A 24,957-nucleotide genomic window follows, 5' to 3' on the forward strand; every position below is an offset into this window, starting at 1 on the left:
GGTGCAAGTTTCAAGACAGTCACATCTGTCTTGAAAAGTGGGTCTCATTTGGTTATGAATCTATTCCAGAAAGGCCCCACCCACCTGAAAAGCCTCCCCACCATCATGACTGCCCCACTAAAGGAAGTCTATAAATAGGGGCCGAAGGAGTGAAAATAGGGGTTGGAAAAAAACAGAGAGTGAGAGAATACACGAGAGAGAATTGGAAGGAACAACAAAAGAGGAGAAGCTCACCAATGACTTGGGGACTCTTCGGAGGATACACAAAAAAGGGTAGGAAGGAATGGGCTAGACCAAAAACTCTGTCATTTGGGCCACTAGATTGGCCACAGGGGGTCTTCCCATTGTAGGAATCCCATTACCCACATTATATAAATAAATTGTGGGCCTATTCTTAGGGCTAACAGGTCACCTTAGGGAAACAGGCTCGCACATATACCATGAAAGATTAAGCTAGTTTTAGCACCTAACTGGTAGAGATAGTCCAGTACTGTATAGATTATAATAGTATAGTATCTAATCCTGATCTTTCAATCAATAGGGTACGAACACGATTTGAGAATCAATGAGGAAGAGAGCAATTTAGTTTTCTTGGGAATTACTCATACTTTAAAATTTCCTAGTTAAAAATAAATAAAATTAGCTTTTTCTTTCAAAATTTGGCCAAGCTTGAATGCTCTTAAAAGAGTGAATAGGAATCTAAACATTTAGATAGGCGACAAATTTTGCTCATTGAAAATTATTTGATGAAGAAGTGGGATTTTAAATATATACGTTTTTAGACCCCTTAAAACACAAGTTGTTTAACCTAGTTATTTAGCCAAGTGATTACTTAGATAAACTATTCAGTTCTAGGTTAACACAATAAAATCATATCATGTAAATAATGCGGAAATATAAAGAACACAACAATATGATAACCTAGAAAAACCAAACCGGTAAAAAATCTGGGGATGATTTAACCTAGCTATCCTCAAGGTAAAACAGATCCACTATGAAAGAATTGAAATTTTTACAATAGAACTTAGACCACTAACATCCTATTGCTACCTCGAGTAGAAAACTTACTATCACGACCACGTGACAGCTCCAAGTCCACGAATTACTTCTTTTTTGATCCATTGCAACCACAAGTTTTCCTACTTGTGACTTTCTTTAAGTAGCAACTGAAGCAATCACTAAGTTCTTGATATGAATCTTGATCTTGATAACCCTAAGTGTGTATGAAGGTAAACACCTCTAGATCTCACAAAAGATTCAACACACAACACATCAAAGACCTCTAAAACGTAGCTAAGGTTTTTCCTTTTATACTTAAAGTAAAACACTTAACCCTACACGTCAAACCGGGCTTGGATTGAATTGGAAATTCTGTAGAAAAATAAATCTGTATGTGATTCGATCGATCAAGTCTAATTTTTGATCGATCGAGCCTTGCAGATTTAGTCCAATAAATTTTGCAATCACTCGATTCCAATTTTACAAATAAACTCACTTTGAGCAAGGTTAAACCTAGACTCTATGTTTTGATTATGGTTTGCCAACACATTACAAATTGAAGTTCTAATACATTAGTTCCTAAAATCTTATAACCTAACAAATTAGTAACTCGTGCTATAAAGTATGATCTCTCTGCTTTTTTATATATATATGCATCGGGAAGTGAATGTGGTCGGCTTTAACTTGTATATGGATCTTTACTCTTTAGCCTTTTTATGTTTCTCCATTATAGTTAATTTTTTTATTATTTTGCTAACTACTTACATCTTTTTTTTTGAGAAAGAACTACTTACATCTTAAGAAAGTAAAATATTCATTTCACAAATAATAAGCATGTGATGAAATAAAATCTTAGTTTTTTAAAATAAAGAAAACACTATTTAAAGATCAAGATAACACTCTGCAGGTGTCAATACCAAAACTATCCTCAAATGTATGCTTATAACTCAACATACCAGAAGCTTTGAACTTCTCATATGATCTTCTCCTCTGTTCTTCTCATCAGTTGTTTCTCCTGTGCCATATGCAGATATGCTTACTACTGGTTTCAAGTGTTGGCACTCTTTCTCCACATTTGCTACAAAAATCTCAGCATAATCGGTTTCCTCTGCATCTGCTATTGGACACACTGGTTTCTTCTTTTAGATCTAGCTTTGAGAGTAGAGAAAAGTAAGAGAAAGTTGTTGGAAAAAGATGAAGATTATGGGTCTGTTTGGATCCGCTTATTTTGCTGAAACTGAAAATTTTTTGCTGAAAATACTATAAATAAAGATAAAAATTAGTTGAAATAGTATAGTGGAGTCTAGGAATAGTATCAAAAAGTGTAGGGGGCCCCATAAATAGTAGCAAAAATAAACTAAATAGTAAAATAAGTTGATTTTTTAAGCTGAGCCAAACGCACACTGTATATAAAAATAAATGAATGAATACAAGATGTGGGCCTTGCATTGTGCAGTGACAAAAATATTAAAGGCTAAAATGTAAATTGTACATTTGGACTTTCGAGTTCAATTGAAATTCATTTGAGTTCTCTAATTTTATTTAATTGAATTCTTTAAGTTTTGAATTTATTCAATTAAGGTCTTTCGTCCAATTCCGTTTAAAAATTTCCATTAAGCAAGCAATTAACTAATAAAAATGATTTTTTGAAAAAAAAAATCTCACATAAAAAAACCTATAAAATATTTTTATTAATTTTATAGATTTTTTTCATGTGAGAAAAATATTTTTTAATGGCAGTTTTTTTTTTAATTATAAAATTGAACAAAATGTTTGAATTGAATAAATTTGAAACTTAGAAAACTCAATTAAACGAAAGTAAAGTTAGAGAAATGAAATGAATTCCAATCAAATTTAGAGAATACAGTTTGCATTTCAACCAATTTTTAATTTGATCATTTGTACTCGAAATAGTAGTTTTAACTAAGATATATATACTTCAATTAATAGAAACACTTTTTCATTAGTTTTGCCAAACATTTAACTGTGATTTTCAGAATCATGTTTTCCGAAAACACATTTTAAAATCACTGTTTTTATAAAAATGCACTCTTTAAAACATTTTATCCAAACTGGCTCAATGAGGAGTGCTTGGCTTCAGTCGGCCCAGTCATAGAGGATGCAAAGGCAACCACAAAAGGTGTGGATAATTGGGAATTTTGAGAAAGTTTATAAACAAAAAAAAAAATTGGCACATGTTGATGTGAATTGATAATGACTAATAAAAAAAAAAAGGCGAAAATGCATTTTTTGTCTCTACATTTTGGACCTTGTTACAATTTGGTTCCTAAATTGATTTAGGTCCTAGGTCAGTCCCTGACTTTTTAAAATCATTTTTAAAATAGTCCTCACCGTCAACCCAGTTACGGAAAAAGCTGAGGTAGCAAACGACATGTCCTACTTGCTGACATGGCGCTGACGTGGATATTAAAAGATTATTAAAAAAAACTTATTTGGCATTTTTGAAATGCCACGTCAGATTTAAATTAATAAAAAATTAAAACAAAAATTCAGGTCATAAATTTTAAAATAAATAAATAAATAAACATTAATTTAATTAAATTAAGAAGAAAAAAAAAAGGCTTTTTCAGTTTAAAAAATTGAGCTCCTATCCAAAAAAAAAATTAAATCTAATTTTTTTTTTTTTTATAATCTTAAATCTAAGTTTTGGGATAATTGGGAAAAGTAATAGCCACAAATCCACCAGAATCTGCCACAAATCCAAATCACCCACCACAAATCCAAAATAACAAACCCATTCTTACCCACACAAACCCATCGGAGAAAACAATAAACTCATCCCTACCCACATAAACACATCGAAGCAAACCACCTCCACCCAAATCCTCTGTCACATCCGTCGATCTACATCAAAACCCATAGCTTACAGCCTCCATGCTACCACAACCCACCATCACGCCATAACCATCGGGCCACCAACGCGCCACAACCTAGCAGAAACCTCAGCCACAAAACCCATAACACACCTTAACCCACAACCCGCAATCCATATGCTACGAAGACCCATGGCCATGCCACCACCACTACAACCCAATTGATTGATGATTCTGTTGAAGCAAGATGACCCAAACAAAACGCCAACACCGCTAGAGCTTCGGTCAATCACAGATCCAAACGAAACCCAGATTTAAACTGAAAAAGCTTTTTTTTATTTTTTTTTAAAAATTTAAACTGAGTTTTTGGCTTTCCTAGAGAATCCAAATCCTGGACAAATTGAGTTTTTGGGTTTTTTGGAGTTTTTGAGTTTCTGGGTTTCTTGAAGCAGTCGAGCTTTTAGGTTTGGAGCCACTGAGTTTTTAGGTTTCCTGGAGAATCCAAAAATAGCTCTCTCAATGGAGGCAGTGGAGTCGGTTAGGGTGGTGAGTCGATTTGGGTGGCGAGTGTGCTGTGTTGTGCTGGAGATATGGATTTGGGGTTTGGTTGAGATCTGGGTTTGGGGTTTGGTTCTTTGCTCTAGATATTTTTTTTTTTTTTTTTTTTTTTTTTTGATAAGATGCTCTGGAGATTGATTATGGGGAAGAACACGAAGAACAAGAAATTTAGAAAAAATACTGAAAGGAATTAAAAAAAAAAAAAAGACATTCAATTAATTTATTTTGTTTTAATGTATTTATTAAATTAATGTTTATTTATTTATTTATTTTAAAATTTCTGACCTGGATTTTGTTTTAATTTTTTATTAATTTAAATCTGACGTGGCATTTAAAAAATGCAAAATAAGTTTTTTTTAATAATATTTTAATATCTACGTTAGTGCCATGTCAGCAAGTAGGACATGCCGTTTGCCATCTCAGCATCTTCTGTTATTGGGTTGACGGTAGAGACTATTTTAAAAACGATTTTTGAAAATCAGGGACTGACCTAGGACCTAAATTAATTTAGGGACCAAATTGTAACAAGGCCCAAAATGTAGGGACCAAAAGTGCATTTTCACAAAAAAAAAAAAATGATGTCAATTGTGGCCTTGTAGGTATAAATAAATAAAAACTAGTACAAGCTTGCCAACTTAATTGGTGTCAAAATTTTTGTGCATGTAGTAGCATTGCTCGGAATTCTTGCATGTGAGAAGGCATGCTAATAAATAGGCTCATAGATTGGCACGTAGAGCTACACCCTTGGACCAGAAAGTGTATGGATCGAAAGATTATCCCCATTGTATTGCTGATGTTTAAACTAAGGAAGCCATGTAACATTGTTTTCAAGAATTTAATGAAGTGTTTCATCTTGTTTCTTAGGGAAAAAAAAAAAATGTGGCGTTCAAACTTCAAATGGAAGATTCTCTAAAACTTCCCCTGCTAATTTTTTAATGTTTACTGGAGTTTTCTAATTTGTATTGTATACTTTGTACGTGAACCTAATGTTATCAGCTTTTTTTTTTTAGAAGTAAATGTTATCTTTCTCAAAAAAAGAAAAAAAAAAAGAAAAAAGAAAAAAGTTAATGTTACCGGGTTAATAAGAAGTAAGAACTAGCCTTTAAGCACGCGCGTGCTCAGAAGATCTTCTATTTTTTTGAGTAAATGTTAATAATTTGTATTTATTATAATTTAGAAATATATATATATATATATTTTTTTCAAACAAATAAAAATTGTAAGGACACGTTCCGCAACGAACCGCAGTAGTGTTGGGTTCGCACGTGAATGGGCCCAGACAATATCATTTGTAGAGAGTGGGTTCGAAAGGCCAGGCCTCAGTTACCCAGCGGTGGGTTTTTGTGGTGCTCATATGTGATTGAGGTGTCTTCACCCTTAGAGTCTTTCTCCTGGAGGTGGACTGGGAGGCCCTTCCTTTTTGGCCCGTCTTCCCAGCCCCCCCTCCAGATTACTTATTTTTTCTTTTATACTAGCCTGCGTTCATTTTCCTTCGTCCACGTGTAGGGTCGACCTTTCCAAGACTGATACTTGTCCTGTCAGTCCAAGACCAAGGTTGTAGGGAGTGGTTGATAAAGTTAAAGAATACGGCTCTGTTAGGTGCAGAGCTATGTATGGGGAAGGTAGTTAGGGCAGCCTTTCCTAGATATTTTAGATTTTCTTTCAAGTTTGTCCCTATACCGTTTTTGCCCCTCTTCTTGGTGGAGCTTTGGGTCAGCCGAGGACTGCACTGTCCTCGGCTGCTTCTCCGGGCCAATTTGTGCTTTATGTTATTGAGTTTAGACTATAACCTTCTTCGGCTTGGGCCTTAGGGCTCCCCATGAATAAGTGGGCCTGGCTCATAAATTGTTGGGCCCCACAATTGGTAATACTCTTTTACATGTATATCTTGCCAATAAATGTAGAGTAAGTCAGTAGTGAGTTTAAATCAGAATTAATAACACCTTGATAATTTATTGATGTGAAATTTGTTGTGAAAAATATTATATCTGTAGCATTGCTAGTTGGATGCATGCATTACATATCATGATCATAGTCAGAATTTTAGTTCAGTTATTTGCAAGCTTAAAAAGCAATATTGAACGCATAATTAATCCAAAAAATGTTAAGACTAGTTAAGTGGCAAAATACACTAAAATTTAATTGCTAACAAAATAGAATATTATTGTAGATTGTATTTGAGGTAGGGGTAAAAAAAATAAAAATAAAAATAAAAAAACCTTCTTACCTAAGGATTTGTGGGAGGTTTCAATAAATTGATGGGTTTTTATACAATTATTATTGGGGAGCCTCTAATTGAGTAATTAATATAATATATAGAGACGTCGTCTAACCCAATAAACTTAAGCCTACGGATTTGAGTCCAACTATATTATATTAACCACTCCATCTTGTCATTCTTATTCCATATGGAACTTCACTAACATGTGTGAGTATTTGTCTCTTTTTGGACTTTGACCAAGTCCTACTAGCTCCCTCCTTACCTTTGGGCTCTTTCCATCACCAACACGTCCTCACATGCTTATCCATGGGAACCAACTCGTATGTTTCTGTTGATTGGAACCACATGCTTCACCATGATCCAGCACTATTTGCAATACTCCTTTGTTGGGCCTCTCTCCAGGATCTTTTTGTGGGCCTTTTAGGTTTGCTTGGTCCCTACTAGGAAAGTAGGGTATCCATGGGAACCAGGAAAGTGACCTCGAACACACCTTAGGGAGTAATTAATATAACATATGGGGATACCACCTAAACCAAAAGACTTAAGCCTATAGGTTTGAGCCCAACTATGTTATACTAACCACTCGCTCTTGTCATTTTTATTCAGTGAGGGACTTCACTCACACATGTATTTCCAACAATTACATTAGTAGTGCATATGTGAGAAAAAAAGAGGAGTGAGGAGGAGAGAATGGTCAATTTCATGGATTTAGATTTAGAAATGTTAGGATTCTAGAATGTTGTCTAATCTTGTGTCAAAATTCAATTCAGTTAAATCATTCAATTTTATTTTATTTTGGATTTTGTGGGTATTCAAGTTGTATTTGAGTTAGTGAGGTGGAGTGTGTAAGTGCTAAAGTGAGGTGTGAGGTGGAGTGTGTAAGTGCTAAAGTGAAAGTTGAAGTCTGTAGAATTTGTACCTCCATAACTAAGTATGTGAAGTGAATTGGTAATACGAGATTCAAATTTAAAAATCAATTGGATAGTGGTTTTGCCTTACACCTTGCACGTACAAAAATATGTAAACTTGAGAGAAATCAGTTATTTTCTTCTTTGTTGTTCCAATCCCTCACTATATATACTTTCATTTCCCACAAATTTTAAAAAAGGGAAAAACACCTAATTTTATCTGAAGAGCTAGAGAGAGATCTAAACCCTAGAGCTTAAACTTTCTCATTCTCTCTACCTTCTCCCTCTCCATTGCGAGATCTTATGAGAGGAAATTAAAACACACTCATTGAGAGTTTCAAATTTCATGATGTAGATTGGTGCTTAGGAATCATTAGAGCCATCTCAAATCTTCAAGAGGCCTAGGAGTGATCAATGAGACTTGATCATGCGGTTGGTAGCTTAGGGGGTGTTTGGTACATGCACTTAAAAACTGAAAATTGTTGTTTGAAAACATGTACCAAACACCCCTTTGCAAATTCAGATGCTATAGCAAAGACAGGACTTGTGGAGTCAAATGCTAGCAAAAACTTAGAGGGCTTAAGTACAACTTTGCTACATTACTTGAAGGGTTTTGTGAGTGAATTGTAGTACAAGTATCTATTCTAGTAAATTGTTTAGGCAATGAGGCTGCTGAGAGGCTTTTATGCCTGATACTCAAATTTTACTCTTCGATAATACATCAAGTGTTATCTTGTGGTTTAATTTTCTGTGGGTTGTTTTTTAACATACTTTTACATGTTTATCCTCGCCTATGTTGATATTCATGCTTATATCAATTGGTTAATCACTTTAAATTGGACTAAATTATCAAATTAGCCTAAAACCAACCAAGCTGTAATTAATTTGGGATCTAAATCATAATCATAACTGAATTGTGAATATTTCTCGAGAAAGTTCTTTATTTTTTCCTCTTAAGATCTAGAAGCTAAAAAACCTACCCCATTTTGGGGCTTTGAGGGTAGCATAGTTAATGGAAGAGGACAGACGGATCAAATTGAACACAATAAGGTTAGGGATGAAATGAACAAAATGGAATTTTAAGGGCCAAATTGAAACAAGCAAAAGTAAGGCAATGTACTACATGCTTAATGTCTTAACTCAAAACAATATAGTATCTATTTTTTTCACTTTTGAGTTTTGTAACTTACCTTCAGATTATATATAGTTATTGGGCATTTAGCTTACTGATTTTTATAGGTCAATGCAGGTTGGATATCGGCATATTGATTGTGCCGCATTTTATTGCAATGAGAAGGAGGTAATATTGCATAATACCTGATATTGCATATCATCTTAGTTGCCATTTCATATCCTGACATTTAGTTAAGTTATCCAATTTTTCCCATCTTAGTTGCCATTTCATATCCTGACAATGGTAGTATAAACTGTCATGTCACTGTGTGGTCGGTGAAGCTTACTGCTTTCATTTGCTAAGACATTGCTAAAAGCTAGCAGAAGTAACCATATTCCTTAAAATAATTTAGAATGGTTAATAGTAGTCTCTCTCATTTTCTTGGCATAGCTCACTCCTGATATTTTCTAAGTCATACCCAAAAGTGGGGGAACGTTAAAAATGAATTTTATTTATTTATTTATTATTTCAGACTTTGTAGGGAGCTCGTAGATTCAGATTTCAGTGCTACAATAATTTCGCATCTAAGTGATTGTGACAGTGCAAAAGTTTGGTAGCTAATACAGGAAACAAAAAGTAGGATGTGTATCTGTTATCCTCGTTAGTTTCTTAATATGATCAAGAACAAGAAATAAAATAATCTCAGGAAATATCCACCATATATAAGTGGGATAAACTGATGAAAGGTCATACATAGTCCTTAGGTATAGAAATTGGCTATGCAACTCTCATTGGCAATTTTTATGAAAAAACCTGACATTTATTCTCTATTTTATTTATGTTCTCATCTATGTGCTTTGAGTGAATATTTACATGCATCTTTAGAACTGTTCTTTAGGAATGTCAATATTTGTCTATGAAGTCTGAATCATATTATGACCGAACTTCTGGTGCGTGTAGATTGGGTCAGCTTTAAAGACGCTGTTTGATGATGGTCTAGTTAAGCGTGAGGACTTATGGATCACCTCCAAACTCTGGTTTGTTCTAAAAATTATATGACTGCAAACTGTACTAAGGTTTCTTTGATGAAAATTTAAATAAGCTGCATTTTTTTTTCTACTCTTTTTATTATCTAATTTGAACTATAACTATCTGCAGGTGTACTGATCACGTGCCAGAAGATGTACCAAAGGCATTAGATAAAACTTCACAGGACTTGCAACTTGACTATGGGGATCTGTATCTAGTATGTATGCCACACTTAAGAGTGCCAAAATTTAAATAAACTTTTAAGGACTTTGCTAATGTATTTCATTGATAAGAGTTCTAATTTCTTCTAAAGATCCACTGGCCAGTTAGCATGAAAAAGGGGTCCGTTGGCAACAAACCTGAAAATCTTACCCAACCTGACATTCCGGGTACATGGAAAGCAATGGAGGCACTCTATGATTCTGGGAAGGCTCGAGCTATTGGAGTTAGCAATTTCTCTTCAAAGAAACTTGGGGATCTGTTGGAGATAGCACGTGTGCCTCCAGCTGTTAACCAAGTGGAGTGCCACCCCGTTTGGCAGCAGCCAAAACTACATACATTTTGTAAAGCTACAGGAGTTCACCTGTCTGTAAGTATGTTGATATAAAGTGGATTATAATTTTTTGTGCTTGAAGCCTTGAATAGAAACGGAAACGGGATCTTTGCTATTAAATTATGCAGAATAGACTGATGGCAAGAGCTTCAGAAACAAAACAGACCTGTTTTCATTTTAATGTGATTTTGGAAACTTCATTTCCAAGTTACTTAATGGCTAATGCTGATTTTTTGTCTTGCAGGGATATGCACCATTGGGTTCCCCTGGTAGTACGGCTGCTATCAATAACGAGATCCTTAAGAATCCAATTCTCCTCACAGTTGCAGAGAAATTGGGGAAAACTTCTGCACAAGTGGCTCTTCGTTGGGGGGTGCAAATGGGTCATAGTGTACTGCCTAAGAGCAGAAATGAGGCGAGGATCAAGGAAAATTTAGATGTTTTTGACTGGTCAATACCTGAAGATTTGTTTGCCAAGCTTTCTGAAATTAAGCAGGCAAGTATCCTATTCTTATATATTTGTATTCATCTTGGTTTGACAACATCACTATGGGTATAACATGGCACACACCTTCCTGCCATTGGTTTTTTACAATGCTTGGAATTGAATCTTATGTTATTGTATCCTTTAGATAAATGCTTTGATCAAAATGTGGTGTGTAGATGGATTTATGGATTATTAGCTAACCATTTTTGTTGTTCTTGATTTCTTTTTGTTTTAAATGGAATTGTTCTTGAAAATTAGGTACAAAAGAATTAGTGAATTGTTTACAAACAATAAACAGGGCTTCACTTTAAGTGAAAATGACAATAGTGTTGGTATTTATTCAAGCAGGAGAGGCTAATTAAGGGTACTGTATATGCTCATGAAACCTTTGGTGCCTACAAGACAATTGAAGAACTCTGGGATGGCGAATTGTGAGCAAGCATCAGATGTTAATTTCAGGCATTGCTGCTTTTCTTTAAATTTCCTTTTATCCAGTTTGATCCAAACTAATTGATTTTCAATACTTTCTACCTGGTGGTGACCATAGTCAGGGACCAAATTGTTTCTGCCAGATAAACTCGAAGTAAATAAAAGAGCATTTGCTGAGTATGTCAGGTTGAGAAGTGAGTTGTGGCTATTTTTATTGAGAAAGGGTGAAACTAAAAATTTGTAGTACCACTGTCAGATACTGTTTTGAATTGCATCCAAATTTCCAAAATCAATGACACGCCGATTTTCTTGTCATTGTTAATCGACATTGGTGGAAGTTTTACAAGATCCATCACTGTGGCCTACTTGTCTCATGTGCCAAATGCAACTTTTGATAGTTGTTAGTGTTTCCATATTCTGTACCAAGTATTTTCATAATTTCTTGCTACTAACATTCATATATTTGTAATTTGTGGGTTGCATTGTATTTGAGTTAAAAGAGTTCAAAGTTTTTGAAGTGGAATTATTGCATCAATAGTCTTGCAACCTAATGAGACATTTTTTTTTTACTGGGTTTTCTCATTGATCTCATTTGAGGACCCTTTTCTTTGCACCTTATTCAAGGCCCTTTCTTCCTTCTTCTTTTTTATTATTGGGCTCTTGCCCATTCTTTATGATTTTTCGTCCTCTTTTACAAGAGTATTCCATAGAACAATGGGTCATCTATATTCATATAAGACCCATGGTCTGGTTCCTTTAAGCTCTATAAATTTTTGGGTATCAACACAGTGCAAAAACAATTGTGAGGAACACGATGATATATCACAATATCAAATACATAAAATAAAAGATTAAATTCAATGAGGACGGAGTATAAACCCTTTGATTTACACCAGTCAATAAGGATATGTCACATCAAACTTTTACTTAAACTTATTGTAAAATTAATATATCCTAATACACTTAATAACATCTTAACAAACAAAAATGCAAAACCTATTTCACATTTTCCTGAAATCTCAACCCCTCTTCAGCTCCTGCGTCTCCACCGATCTGTGATGTTTTTTACTTTCACAATGATGTCCGATACATCTCAAGGAGTATATAAAGAATGTCACGCCTGAATGAGACATAACTAATTCTAGTTAGAAATACTAGAACAACCAAAAACTAAATGGTTTTTCTCTTGTAACTTCTAATTCTATATTATTTTGCCTCTACACACCACATAACCCTTCTGAGGACATTGTAAAATATGCTATATGAAATAATGATAAAAGTAAGAATAATGTTGCTACTAATGATGATAATAACAAATAAATGGAGGGAAATAAATAGGGTTTATTAGATCTCTGTTTTCACAATGAAGAGGGATTGAGATTTTAGGGAAACATGAAATAGGTTTTGTTTTTTTTGTTTGTTGAGATGTTATTAGGTGTATTAGGATATATTGATTTTATCATAAGTTTAAGTAAAAGTCTCATGTAGCATGTCCTTATTGGCTGGTGTAAATCAAAGAGTTTACCATCCATCCTTATTGCCCATTCTTTATGATTTTTTTTTCCTCTTTTACAAGAGTATTCCATAGAACAATGGGTCATTTTTATATTCATATAAGGCCCTTGGTCTGGTTCCTTTAGGCTCTCTAACTTTTTGGGTATCAACACAGTGCAAAAACAATTGTGAGGAACACGATGATATATCATAATATCAAATACATAAAATAATTATTGTCATATATATATATATAGAGATGGGTTCAAGTTACACCTGGTGTAACTCTTTAGAGTTACACCTTTTCTAAATCATTAGATTTAAGTAGATCCAACGGTCAAAAAAGAAACTCATTAATGCTAATATTCTGATTAGGATCTCATTAATTATCCCTTATTTATTGCATTCCATACCTATCTCTAAAACTAAAAAAACACAAAATATATATATATATATATATATATATATATATATACTTGGCACTGTTGTAGAATCTAGAATGCAGATCAGGAAACACAACATTTTGGAGTACGTGAAGTTTCAAATTGCGAGTAACTACTGGTTACATTCCAAGTCTCTACCATAAACTAGAAAAATATATGTCATAAAGAAAGCAAAGCATATATCATCAAACCATATAATCTAATCTCTAAGTTCTTGGCAACTTCATAATATTAGTTCCCAAACAAAACAATATTCATATTAATTCTTCAACCAACATACTTGAAATCTATGTATTTCTATTGAGAAAAAAAAAAAAAAAGATTGTATAATTATAAAAAATGATATATGCATAATGAGTGACATATATAGGACATGTTTTTTGCGTTTGTGGCAAGTTTAGGGTTAGGATAATTTGTGAATTTTATTTTTTGGTTTAACTCTTTATAAACAAGTATAAAAATATAAAAATAAAAGAAGAAGAAGAAGAAGACGGTTTTAATTGATTAAGCTACTTGATATAGTTTGTTTTACCGAATTTGTTAAAAACTTCCCAAATTGAAGACTACTCCTTATAATTTTTTTTTTTTTTTTTTTTTGAGAAAAGTCAGCACTCAGTAGTAATTTCAATCACCAAGTAATCTTAGATTCATGGTAGAACTGTTGTAGTCGAACCATGCGTGTGGTTCCCAACTTTTAAAGGATTGTATAATGAATTATTGCAGCACCAAGGTGGCCTTTTTTCTGCATCTTGCATGTGCCAATGGACGATTAGCATACTTATTATTTTAGTATTTCATCTATATATATATATATATATATATATATTATTTTGGACTTTTTCTTTTTTGGAGAAATGGTGGAAAAAAAAATTATAGAAAGATGTATACTTTTTTGTGTTTTTTATTTTATTTTAAGTTTAGAGATATGTATGGAATGCAATAAATAAGGGATAATTAATGAGATCCTAATCAGAATATTAGCATTAATGAGTGTCTTTTTTGACCGTTAGATTTACATAAATCTAATGGTTTAAAAAATGTGTAACTCTTAGAGTTACACCAGGTGTAACTTGAACCCATCTCATATATGTTTCTTAGAGCACTAATTTGTTGACGTTAAAGGCCTGTCGTTTAAGGTATTCAAGAACCAAAAAAATGACGGCGTCTCGCATTTTTCGAAAGTTTTTTATTTTAACCCTCTCGAGTTGAGAGTCGAGTCTCGAGACCCAGTGCGATCTTATCTGCTTGCTCTGCCACCCACCCCCGACAGAGATCTTAGTTGGTACTAATTTACAGGGTTTTAATAGAGCCAAGCTGAAAATGTTGACTAAAGAAAGATTTTTCAACCCTCTAAAAGCCTGATGTACATTTGTTAAATATCGAAAATCTCTGAAATTGCCTTTTGAGTTTATTTCTAGTTTCCCCGATGGACCCAATCTATAAATAGGGATATGTTAGGCTTATTAGCCGACAACATTAGGTTAAAATACACAAAGTTCGAGTACAAAACAAATTATAGAAGACTCCACCAAACATAAAAAATTCAATATTAGAAACAACAAATATTCTTCCATTTGAACCCAACGAATTTGAAAGAAATATATGCCCCACCAAGCCGATTTCTATATTTTAATAAACAAAGATTTATTTCATCACATGCATATTATTGGGGGAATGAATATTTTACTATTAGATGGAAGTAATAAAGCCATAAACTATAATGGACAAATATAAAAGCATTTATATCAATCCTTTTAAAATAGCATAAGTTTGTTCAACCAACTCCAAAATACACTCACATTAACTTAAGTAAAACTGTGCAAAATACAATTCTAGTTACAGTAATTGTGCAAATATACATAATTACTGTTCATATACAAATTTGTTTTTAAATATTTTCTTTATTTATAGAGAGAGGGGATTTGGAAAAGAAATAAAAAAATTAATAAAAAAAATATTTTAATAAAATATAATGTAAAATAGATAATTTAATATGGGCATTTTTGAAATGTAATTATGTAAAATAGAAGAAACATATTTTGGACTACAATAGACCCAAACAAAAAAATGGTCCATTTGACAAAATAATTAAATAAAAAGCTAAAGACTCGTACACAAGATAAGGTCGAACTCCCTCTCACACGGAGGTAGATCCCACACGTGTGGGGTCCACCTACATGTGAGAGGGAGGAAACATGCATTTGATGCATTGTGTATTTTCTTGCTCCTTTCTTAGAAAAAAAAAAAAAAAAAAAAAAAGGATAAGGCTGGGCAGGTGCACATCCCAATATTATATTTTATTCTAAGTTTTGATGATAGAAAAGTATTTAATGAAGAAGTTGCAAAGCAAACTCAGAATTAATAATCTTGAGTCCAAAATTTGTCACCTATCTAAAGTCTTTTAAGAGTATTTACATTAAGTTTTGTAAAGTTAAAAATTTGAAAGAAAAAGTTATTTTTTCTATATTATACACTTTTTGCATTAGACTTTTATAGGTTTACATTGTAAACATACAAAAAGTGGTAAATATTGTACATGATGATTCCTTGGTTATCAGTGGGTTGATAAGACTTGAACGTTGATCTTCGGGCTATCTCCTGTAATACCAAAGACACAGAATCAGAGGGGACCGGTGTCGACCGGCCAAAAATCCTCCGATGATCAAGTTAGTTATTTGGAACTCTCCGTAACGAAGAAGTGTTCTCTTAAAAGTAAGAAAGTGTCTGAATACCTTTTTCCTTCATCGAAGAAGCCTTATATAGTGTGTGGAACGGTTATCTATTTGGTAACCGTTCCCAGTGTCGAGGAGTCCGGAGAATTGGGAGTAACCGCTGTGGAAGTTACTTAGGTCGAACGGGCCGATGAACTCGTCCATCCATAATGAAGATGGACGAGACCTTCATAAGTAGCTCGTCCACGTTTAGTCCATCCATAATGAGGATGGACGAGACCTCCAGGATGATCTCGTCCACTTTTAGTCCATCCATAATGAGGATGGACGAGACCTCCAGGATGATCTCGTCCACTTTTAATGAAAGACGGACGAGATCATCTTGGAAGGCTTGTCGTCCATAAATGACGAGTAGATCTTGAGGTATTAAGCCCGTCCATATACGGACGAGGGTCGCTGGTACGGTTGCAATTCTCTCCGCCTATTGTTGCTTCTTTCGTTGGACGAGACATATGGACGAGTTATGGGTTTGGGGATTCTGTGACACCATCAGTTGCCCCCTCGTCCATGTGAGTCGTCCAAAAGGTTGAACGTTCTTGGGCACAATTGGTTAACAATTTTTGTACCACGTGTCCTTTTCTTATTAGAGACTGATTCTGTCGATTTATTTTTCCAAGATTGATGCCACGTGTTGCTTCTGTATTGGTTGGGTCGTTTCGATTACCCAGGTCAGCATCCTATAAATAGTGGAATGCCTCCCTTGACCCTCCTCATTCCAGAAATTTTCTTCCTTGACATCCATCGTCTAGAGCCTCGTCTAAGAGTTCTCTGCGTCTAGAGTCTTCTTCCGTCTAGAGCCAGGTACTCTTCTTTTTCTCGTCTTTAGGTTTAAGTTTCTTCTTAGGGATGTCTATTGCTTCCTCGTCCACAGATAGCCTTGATAAGGTTATAGACGAGTATTGTGATGATACTAGTGATAGGTCTAGCTCCAGGAGTGTTAGTGATGAGAGTGGAGGAAGCACGGACGAGAACTACTCTTCTGGGGCCCCTGGGTTCCCTATTGAAGTCGTCCAAGAACAGCTTAGGAGAGCTTCTGGCTCTCAAGCTGGTTCTCCGTCCAATCCTACGGACGAGGTAGAAACCGTCTTCAGTTGCGCTGTAGGCGTCCATTCTAAGACGGACGAACAGAGGTTAGGTAACCTTAGGTCCTGGTATCAAATCCCAGACGAGTTTAACCCTAGGCTACCCGTCCGTGGAGAATGGTGTTGTGAGCCCCGTTTTGGAATAGGCGTCTATGAATCTTACTTCCTAGGTGGCCTTAGGTTTCCTTTAAATGCCTTTGCTAGGGAGTTACTAGTCAAATTAGGTCTAGGTGTTTGTCAATTCAATCCCAACGCATGGAGATTAATTATCTCCATGCAAATTTTGTGGAGGGAAGTTTTTGGTAGGGACCGTCCTCTTACAGTGGACGAGTTCCTTTATTGTTATAAACCTTCTGCCATAAGTCAGTCTGAAGGTTTTTACCAATTTACTGCTAGAGGGAATGATTGTAGGTTGATCAAGTCCCTAGCTTCGTCTGATAGGAAGTGGAAGACGGAGTTTATTTTTATTTCAGGCTTCTGGGCAGGGAACCCTGTGGACGTTGGCAGGGATCCCTTTCCTCCTTACACTGGGGACCTGGGGAACCTTCGTCCAGAAGGTACGTCCCTTCCCCTCGTCTACTTTTATTCTTCTATTTAGTACATTTACAATTTCTAACCTTTGTTTGTTCATTGTTTTGTAGCTGCCAAACGTCCGTCCTTGAGCAAATTTCACCGTGACCGCGTCCACAGGGCCCGTCTACACGCAGACAGGAGCTTCCATTCCCTTGTCACGCTTAGGCGTCTGGCCAAGTGGGGTTTAGGTCCCGAGCCTTCAGACGAAGCTATAGCCCACGAAGTCACTGTGCGAAAAAGTAAGTTTTTAACTTAACCTTCCTTTCTTTTTCTTTTTTATGTATACATTCCTCATTTGTTCATCTCGTCCTAGGAATGTCAACAATGAAAGAGAACCGAGGAAAAGAGATCGCAGGAGAGGGGAAACGTCCTGAGGGTCAAGCCCAGGATCGTCCAACGGCTGGGGACAAAAGAAAGTTCTTGCCTAAGAACATTGATCTGGATGGGCTCCCCAGTCGAAGAGATAAAAGGGCTAAACAAAGCTCGTCCAAGGTGGTCAAGTCCAAACCACCCTCGTCTCAGCCTGCCGTCCAAATAGTTGATGTGGACTCGTCCACTCCAGTTGAGTCCACCCCGTCCAAGACTCCTCCCAGAACTCCTGTGGCCAGATCTACCATGCCTGGCTCGTCCCAGCCTTCTATGAATATTATTGCAAATGAAGACCTGGCTTGGGAACGGTTCCAGATGGCCGTCAAGGACGAGGATATAAACATGTGCTATAACATGGGCTTGAAGGAATTTGAGCATTCAGGCGTCCATGACCTTTTCAAGGTATGCCAGTATCCCTCGTCCTTGTTTAGTTATTAAATTTTCCTCATTTAATCATTCTATGTTGTTCTCTGTTCACAGGCCATGTCGAAGTTTATAGCAGCGTCTAGACAGGCAACGGAGCTGGACAAGACGAGAGTCTTGTTGGAGACGAGGATTCAGGAGGTGAACGCTGACTGTAAGAAATGGGCTGGGTTTGCTGAAAAAGCTAAGGACGAAGTCAAAGAGCATAACAAGCTGATTGAGGAGCTAAGGACGGATGCATTGGAGAAGGAGACGCGCATTGATCACTTACAACAGGTGAACAATGAGTTGAATGCTCGTCTTTCCAAGGCAAGAGAGGACGCTGTGGCTGAGTTCAAGTCGTCCAAAGAGTATACAGACACTTTGGATCGCAATTATGCAGCTGGTTTTGAAGATTTCAGAATGGACGCTGTTGAAAACTTTCCTGAAGTTGACTTCAGCACAATCAAGCTTAACCTTGCTGCTGCCACAAGCTCTCTCCTCCAGACTGGCTCTGATGATGTCAACGTGGAAGACGACGCCAGCACTCAGCCTCCTCAGGACGAGCCTACAGTGAATGCTCCCCCTTCTTAGGACGGGATTTTAAACTTTGTAGCTTTGCTTTTTCTTTTTTTTGTAACTTTTGTGTTTGGTCCTTTGTTTTTGGACCTTCTTTATGTAACAAGAATACATTATACTCGTCCATGGTTTTAGGACGGGTTTTTTAAGTATACTATTTCTACTTTTCAAACTAATCAAGGGTTTTTGGACGTAGGATGTCCACCCTTTGAATGAAGTTTTATTTTCTTTGCATGAATAAATGATTTCATTTTCTTTGAATGGACGAGTGATTTTATTTTCTTTGCATGGACGGATGCTGCTAAGCTATTTTATTCTTAGTTCGTCCATGCCGAGAATACATATTTTTCTTGTAGTCTAACTCGTCTTAGCAGGTAGTATTTTTAATTAGCTTGATTCGTCTTAAGACTTGCAAACTAATTTTTCATACCGTCTACTTATTTTGCCAACTTTTTGTCTCGTCCAGAATTTGGATTGTTTCAGTTGGCTTTACCTCGTCCATGAGTTGGACGAGTATGGATGTGGTTTCTTTTATTCAAGAAAATTTAGACGTTACATCTCTGCGTCCAGAGATTTTGTTCGTCTTGGATTTTTCAACCCTCTTGAGGATTGAATTGGACGATAATATCATGGAGAATTCACACAACATTTTGTACATAACATAAATATTGTTTACAGACAAGGCATATGCACACTGATGCCTTTTTATTTAATAAATACATACTTCATGACTTCGTCCATAACCACAACACAACTATAAAAAGTAAATCATAGTTTCAAACTTCACACACAAACAATACCAAACATAGTAGTATCAAACAGCATCACTCATAATAGTACGCTAGTAGACAGATAAGACCCAAGTCTCGTCCATAGGTTCACTCTTACTGGTAGTACCTCCTCAAGTGCTCCACATTCCAAGGATGTTCCAATTTTCTCCCGTCCAGGGCCTCCAGGTAGTAGGATCCTTGCCTTTTACAGTTGATTATTCTATAGGGTCCTTCCCAGTTTGGGCCCAACTTCCCATGTGCTGGGTTCTTGGTTGACAAAGAGACCTTTCTCAGGACGAGATCTCCTATATGGAAACGCCTAGGCTTCACCATCGCATCATACTGCTTAGCCATGAGGTTCTTATACTTTGCTGCCCTGTATTCTGCGTTTGCCCTTACCTCGTCTATTAGATCGAGGTTCAGACGAAGCTGGTCCTCATTATCCTTGTCTTGATACGTCATCACCCTGTGATTAGCCATATGCACTTCTGCAGGTATGACTGCATCGCTTCCATAGGCCAACTTGAAAGGAGTCTCCCCTGTAGGGGTCCTCACAGTGGTCCTGTATGCCCATAAAACTCCTGGTAATTCATCTGGCCATATTCCCTTTGCCCCCTCAAGCCGAGTTTTGATGATTTTCAACAAGGATCGGTTTGCTACTTCAGCTTGGCCGTTGGCTTGGGGGTGTGCAGGTGAGGAGTAATGGTTCTGAATTCCAAAGTGTAAGCAAAAGTCCTTGAAGAGTGCATTGTCAAATTGCCGTCCGTTGTCAGACACCAATACCCTCGGCACTCCAAATCTGCAAACAATGTTCTTCCACACGAAGTTTTTAACATTCTGTTGTGTGATATTTGCCAACGGTTCTGCCTCCACCCATTTGGTGAAGTAATCGATGCCCACAACTAAAAACTTCATCTGCCTTACTCCCAAAGGGAAGGGACCCAAGATATCCAATCCCCATTGTGCGAAGGGCCACGGTGCTACCATTGGGGTGAGGTATTCCGACGGTTGCCTGGGGACATTGCTAAATCGCTGGCATTGGTCGCAGACTTTAACATATGCTTTTGCATCAGCTTGCATGTTCGGCCAGTAATATCCTGCACGGACGATCTTGTGGACAAGTGATCTGGCTCCTGAGTGATTGCCACAGGCCCCTTCGTGAACTTCTCTCAGCACGTAGTTTGCTTCGTCTGGAGCTAGGCACCTAAGGTAAGGTTGAGAGAAACCTCTCTTGTATAGCACTTCATTCATAAGGACGTATCTAGCTGATCTCACCCTCACCTTTCTGGCTTCGTCCTTTTCTTCTGGTAGTCGTCCATCTTTCAAATATGATATAATGGGAGTCATCCAATCTTCTTTGTTATCTACCTGCTGTACTTCCTGGGCATCTATACTTGGCATATACTGAACTTCATCTGACTTCTCTAATGATTCATCTGCTGAGGCCTCTTTTGCTATAGTATCAGCTTCCACGTTCTCCTCCCTGGGGATTTGAACGAAGTCAGCTTTTTCAAACCTTTTCACAAGGCGCATCACCCTACCAAGGTATTTCTTCATTCGTCCTTCCTTCGCTTCATACATCCCATTCACTTGCCCCATGATCAGTTGGGAATCTCCCATGACACGTATGGACTTGGCTTCCACGGACTTCGCCAATTCTAGCCCTTTGAGGAGGGCTTCATATTCGGCTTCATTGTTTGTCGTTTGGTATTGTAGACGGACTTTATGTTTCAGCTTGTCTCCCTCTGGGGACTGCAGGACCACACCAATTCCTCCTGCATGCCGTGTAGACGAACCATCCACGTGGACGATCCATCTCTTGCTGTCCTCTGCCTCGTTATGACTTGGGGTAAACTCTGCAATAAAATCTGCTAGGGCTTGAGCTTTTATGGCATGCCTTGGTTGATATCTGATATCAAACTCACTTAGCTCCACAGCCCACTGGATTAATCGTCCTGCAGCATCCAGTCTATTCATTGCCTTTTTGAGAGGATGATCTGTCATAACATTAATGACATGTGCTTGGAAATAATGCCTCAGCTTCCTTGAAGCTGTGATTAGTGCGAAGGCCAACTTCTCCATTTGTGGATATCGTCCTTCCGCTCCTTTCAATGCCTTGCTTGTATAATACACAGGTCTTTGTACTTTATCTTCCTCTCTTATCAATGCTGAGCTCACTGCATGTGGGGTTACCGCTAGGTACAAATATAGTTCCTCTCCTTCCACTGATGGACTCAGTAGCGGTGCCATGGTAAGGTATACCTTCAAATCTTCGAAAGCTCTCTGACAGTCGTCGGTCCATTCAAATGCTTTTTTGAGAACCTTAAAAAATGGCAAACATTTGTCAGTAGCCTTAGAGACAAATCTGTTAAGCGCAGCGACTCGTCCAGTGAGGGATTGAATTTCCTTGGTATTTTGCGGTGGCTTCATGTCCAGTATTGCATGAATTTTATCTGGATTCGCTTCAATTCCCCTATGGGATACCATAAAGCCAAGGAATTTCCCTGACGATACTCCAAACGCACATTTGCTAGGATTCAGCTTCATGTGATACTGCCTCAACGTCTCAAATGTCTCCTGCAGGTCGTCTAGATGTCTTCCTTCGTCCTGGCTTTTCACCAGCATGTCATCTACATAGACTTCCACATTCCGCCCAATCTGCGGACGGAACATATGGTTGACCAACCTCTGGTATGTCGCCCCTGCATTCTTTAAACCAAACGGCATCACTTTATAGCAGAATAAGCCTTGACTGGTGACAAAAGATGTCTTCTCTTGATCAGCCTCGTCCATTCTTATCTGATTATATCCTGAAAAGGCATCCATGAAGCTAAGCAATTTGTGGCCTGCAGTTGAGTCTACTAACTGGTCAATGCGCGGTAACGGATAGCTGTCCTTTGGGCAAGCCTTGTTCAGATCAGTGAAGTCCACGCACATTCTCCACTTGCCATTCGCTTTTTTGACCATTACTACATTGGCCAACCAATCCGGGTAGTACACCTCCCGAATGAACTTTGCTACCGTCAGCTTTTGAACCTCGTCCTTGATTGCATTATCTCTCTCAGGGGCAAACACCCTCTTCTTTTGCCGCACAGGCTTGGAGGAAGGACATACATTTAAACGGTGGGTAATGACACTAGGGTCTATACCCGGCATATCCTCGTGACTCCACGCAAACACGTCGATGTTTTTCTTCAAAAACTGGACGAGGTCTGTCTTAATCTTCTCTTCTAAATCTGCTCCCACCCTGGTACACCTCTCAGGGTTATCTTCATCCAAGGAAATATCTTCCAATGCTTCAGTAGGTTCTGCTACAACCCTCTTTTCTTCAATGTTCATTGCTTGAACTTGTTCATCCATGGCCAGCATGGCCAAGTAACACTCTCTTGCTGCCAGTTGGTCACCTTGTACCCGTCCTACTCCGTGTTCTGTTGGAAACTTGACTGATAAGTGGTAAGTAGAGGTAACAGCTTTCCAACTATTCAAAGTTGGCCTCCCAATGATGGCATTGTAAGAGGATGGACAATCTACCACAAGGAAGTTCACATCCTTGGTAATCTGTTGTGGATATGCCCTCACTACCACGGATAGGGAAATGGTACCCACTGGTTGCACCTTCATCCCCCCAAAGCCTACTAGGGGGGAGTTCACTGGACGGAGCTGGTCTCGTCCTAATCTCATCTGCTGAAAGGCTGGATAATACAAAATGTCTGCTGAGCTTCCATTGTCCACAAGCACTCTTCTGGTTGTGTAGTTTGCAATTAGTAAAGAGATGACGAGGGCATCATCATGAGGGTGATGAATTCTGTCGGCGTCCTCGTCCGTAAAAGTGATTGCCCGCTCGTCCGTGGATCTTGCTATTGGTGATCGTCCAGAAAGTTGGACGCTCTGTACTACTTTCAAGTATGCTTTCTTGGACTTGGACGACTGGCCAGTTGTACTTCCTCCAATGATGACTCTTATCTCCCCGAGTGGTGGTCGCGATGAATCTTCCATCTTTCCCTTCTGTTTCTCGTCCCTCTGGTCTCGTCCAAGGAAACCCCTTAACTTCCCTTGCCTTATGAGATTTTCAATTTGCTGCTTCAAGTCAAAACACTCGTCCGTGTCATGACCATGATCCCTATGGAAGCGACAATACTTGTTCCTGTTGCGCTTATTGGGATCACCCTTCATCTTCTCTGGCCACTTCAAGGAAGGATCATCCTTGATTTGCATAAGGACTTGCTCAAGTGGGGCGTTTAAAGGGGTATACTGCTGGTTCCGTACTGGAGGGCCTGGCTTCTTACTTTCTCGATCTCTCCTTTCCTCCATCCGTCCCTTCTTTGGACGAGTACCTTGCTCATGCTGACGACTGGGATTTGCGTCCATTCTCTCGGACCTCTTCCTCTTCTTAGCAATGATTGCATCTTCTGCATTCATAAAATTCTGAGCCGAATGGACGAGTTCGGCCATGGACTGGGGCTCTTTTTCATAGAGCTTGTGTATAAACAGATCTGAATTCACCCCATTGTGGAAGGCTGCCAGTAGAAGCTTATCATCTGCTTCGTCCACACTGAGAGCTTCTCTGTTAAAACGGGTGATAAATGACCGAAGGCTTTCGTTCTCTCCCTGCTCTATTGTCAACAAACTGGACGAGGAACGCTTATGCCTTTGTCCTCCAATGAAATTGTTAACAAATAACTTGCTCAACTCTTCAAAAGAACTCACCGAATTCGGAGGTAGTTTGCTAAACCAAACTCGCGCCGAACCCTTAAGGGTGGTTGGGAAGGCCCTACACATTATTTCATCAGGCACTCCTTGAAGATGCATGGTGGTTTTGAAAGTGGCTATATGATCAAACGGGTCACGTGTTCCATCATATGAATCCAGAGAAGGCAACTTGAACTTTGATGGTAGTGGGTGACCGTTGATGGAAGCCGTAAAGGGAGAATCTGTCCTGTGAACCAAGTCTTCTATCGGATTCGCCTTTTTCATATTCTCCTTCATTTCCTCCATAACTCTCTTCATTTGGTCCATTTCTTCCTTCAAGTATGGTACCGTTCGTGAAGTGGTGCCTCTGAACTGACTTCCAACTTCGGTGTTCTCTCTTCCACCGTGACTATCTGTTTGTCTTCCTTCACGTTCTTCTTGTGTTTGCCTCCTCATATTAATCTCCATTCGCAATTCTTGGTTTTGGCGAGTCAACTCCGCCATAGCGTCTGCCATAGATTGTGCTTGTTGGGCAGATGACTGCATGACCGGCGCAGACTGGCGATCGCGATGCGGGTTGCTGCTACCCTGATGGCCTGGGCTAGTAGCCCGTGATCTAGTCCGAACCATCAACCCTTTGTCACGAAGAAACAAATTGTGAAACAATCGTCCCCACAGACGGCGCCAACTGA

At 37.9% G+C, this 24,957-nt stretch overlaps 3 protein-coding genes across 3 annotated transcripts; 2 read left to right on the forward strand and 1 right to left on the reverse strand.

Annotated features, from left to right (window-relative positions):
* Positions 1-4,795: 4,795 nt before the first annotated feature.
* Positions 4,796-11,626, forward strand: LOC126691122 (NADPH-dependent aldo-keto reductase, chloroplastic-like). The gene is made up of 7 exons (XM_050386194.1): positions 4,796-4,837; positions 8,770-8,820; positions 9,595-9,671; positions 9,793-9,880; positions 9,977-10,252; positions 10,461-10,712; positions 11,052-11,626. Exons 1-7 carry the CDS (start codon positions 4,796-4,798, stop codon positions 11,136-11,138), a joined length of 873 nt encoding a protein of 290 aa, XP_050242151.1. The 3' UTR covers positions 11,139-11,626.
* A 5,021-nt stretch (positions 11,627-16,647) lies between these two features.
* LOC126691123 (uncharacterized) lies at positions 16,648-19,023 on the forward strand. The gene is made up of 4 exons (XM_050386195.1): positions 16,648-17,440; positions 17,525-17,695; positions 17,770-18,227; positions 18,306-19,023. The coding sequence occupies exons 1-4, from the start codon at positions 16,648-16,650 to the stop codon at positions 18,819-18,821; spliced, it is 1,938 nt and encodes a 645-aa protein (XP_050242152.1). The 3' UTR covers positions 18,822-19,023.
* Positions 19,024-19,574: 551 nt separating this feature from the next.
* On the reverse strand, positions 19,575-23,944 carry LOC126691124 (uncharacterized). Its single transcript, XM_050386196.1, has 6 exons — positions 23,634-23,944; positions 21,916-22,466; positions 21,299-21,801; positions 20,487-21,142; positions 19,944-20,138; positions 19,575-19,587 (listed from the first exon to the last, which is right to left on the reverse strand). Exons 1-6 carry the CDS (start codon positions 23,942-23,944, stop codon positions 19,575-19,577), a joined length of 2,229 nt encoding a protein of 742 aa, XP_050242153.1.
* Between the last annotated feature and the right edge of the window lie 1,013 nt (positions 23,945-24,957).

Source organism: Quercus robur, chromosome 7, assembly GCF_932294415.1.
Source record: "Quercus robur chromosome 7, dhQueRobu3.1, whole genome shotgun sequence".
Taxonomy (NCBI): Eukaryota; Viridiplantae; Streptophyta; class Magnoliopsida; order Fagales; family Fagaceae; genus Quercus; species Quercus robur.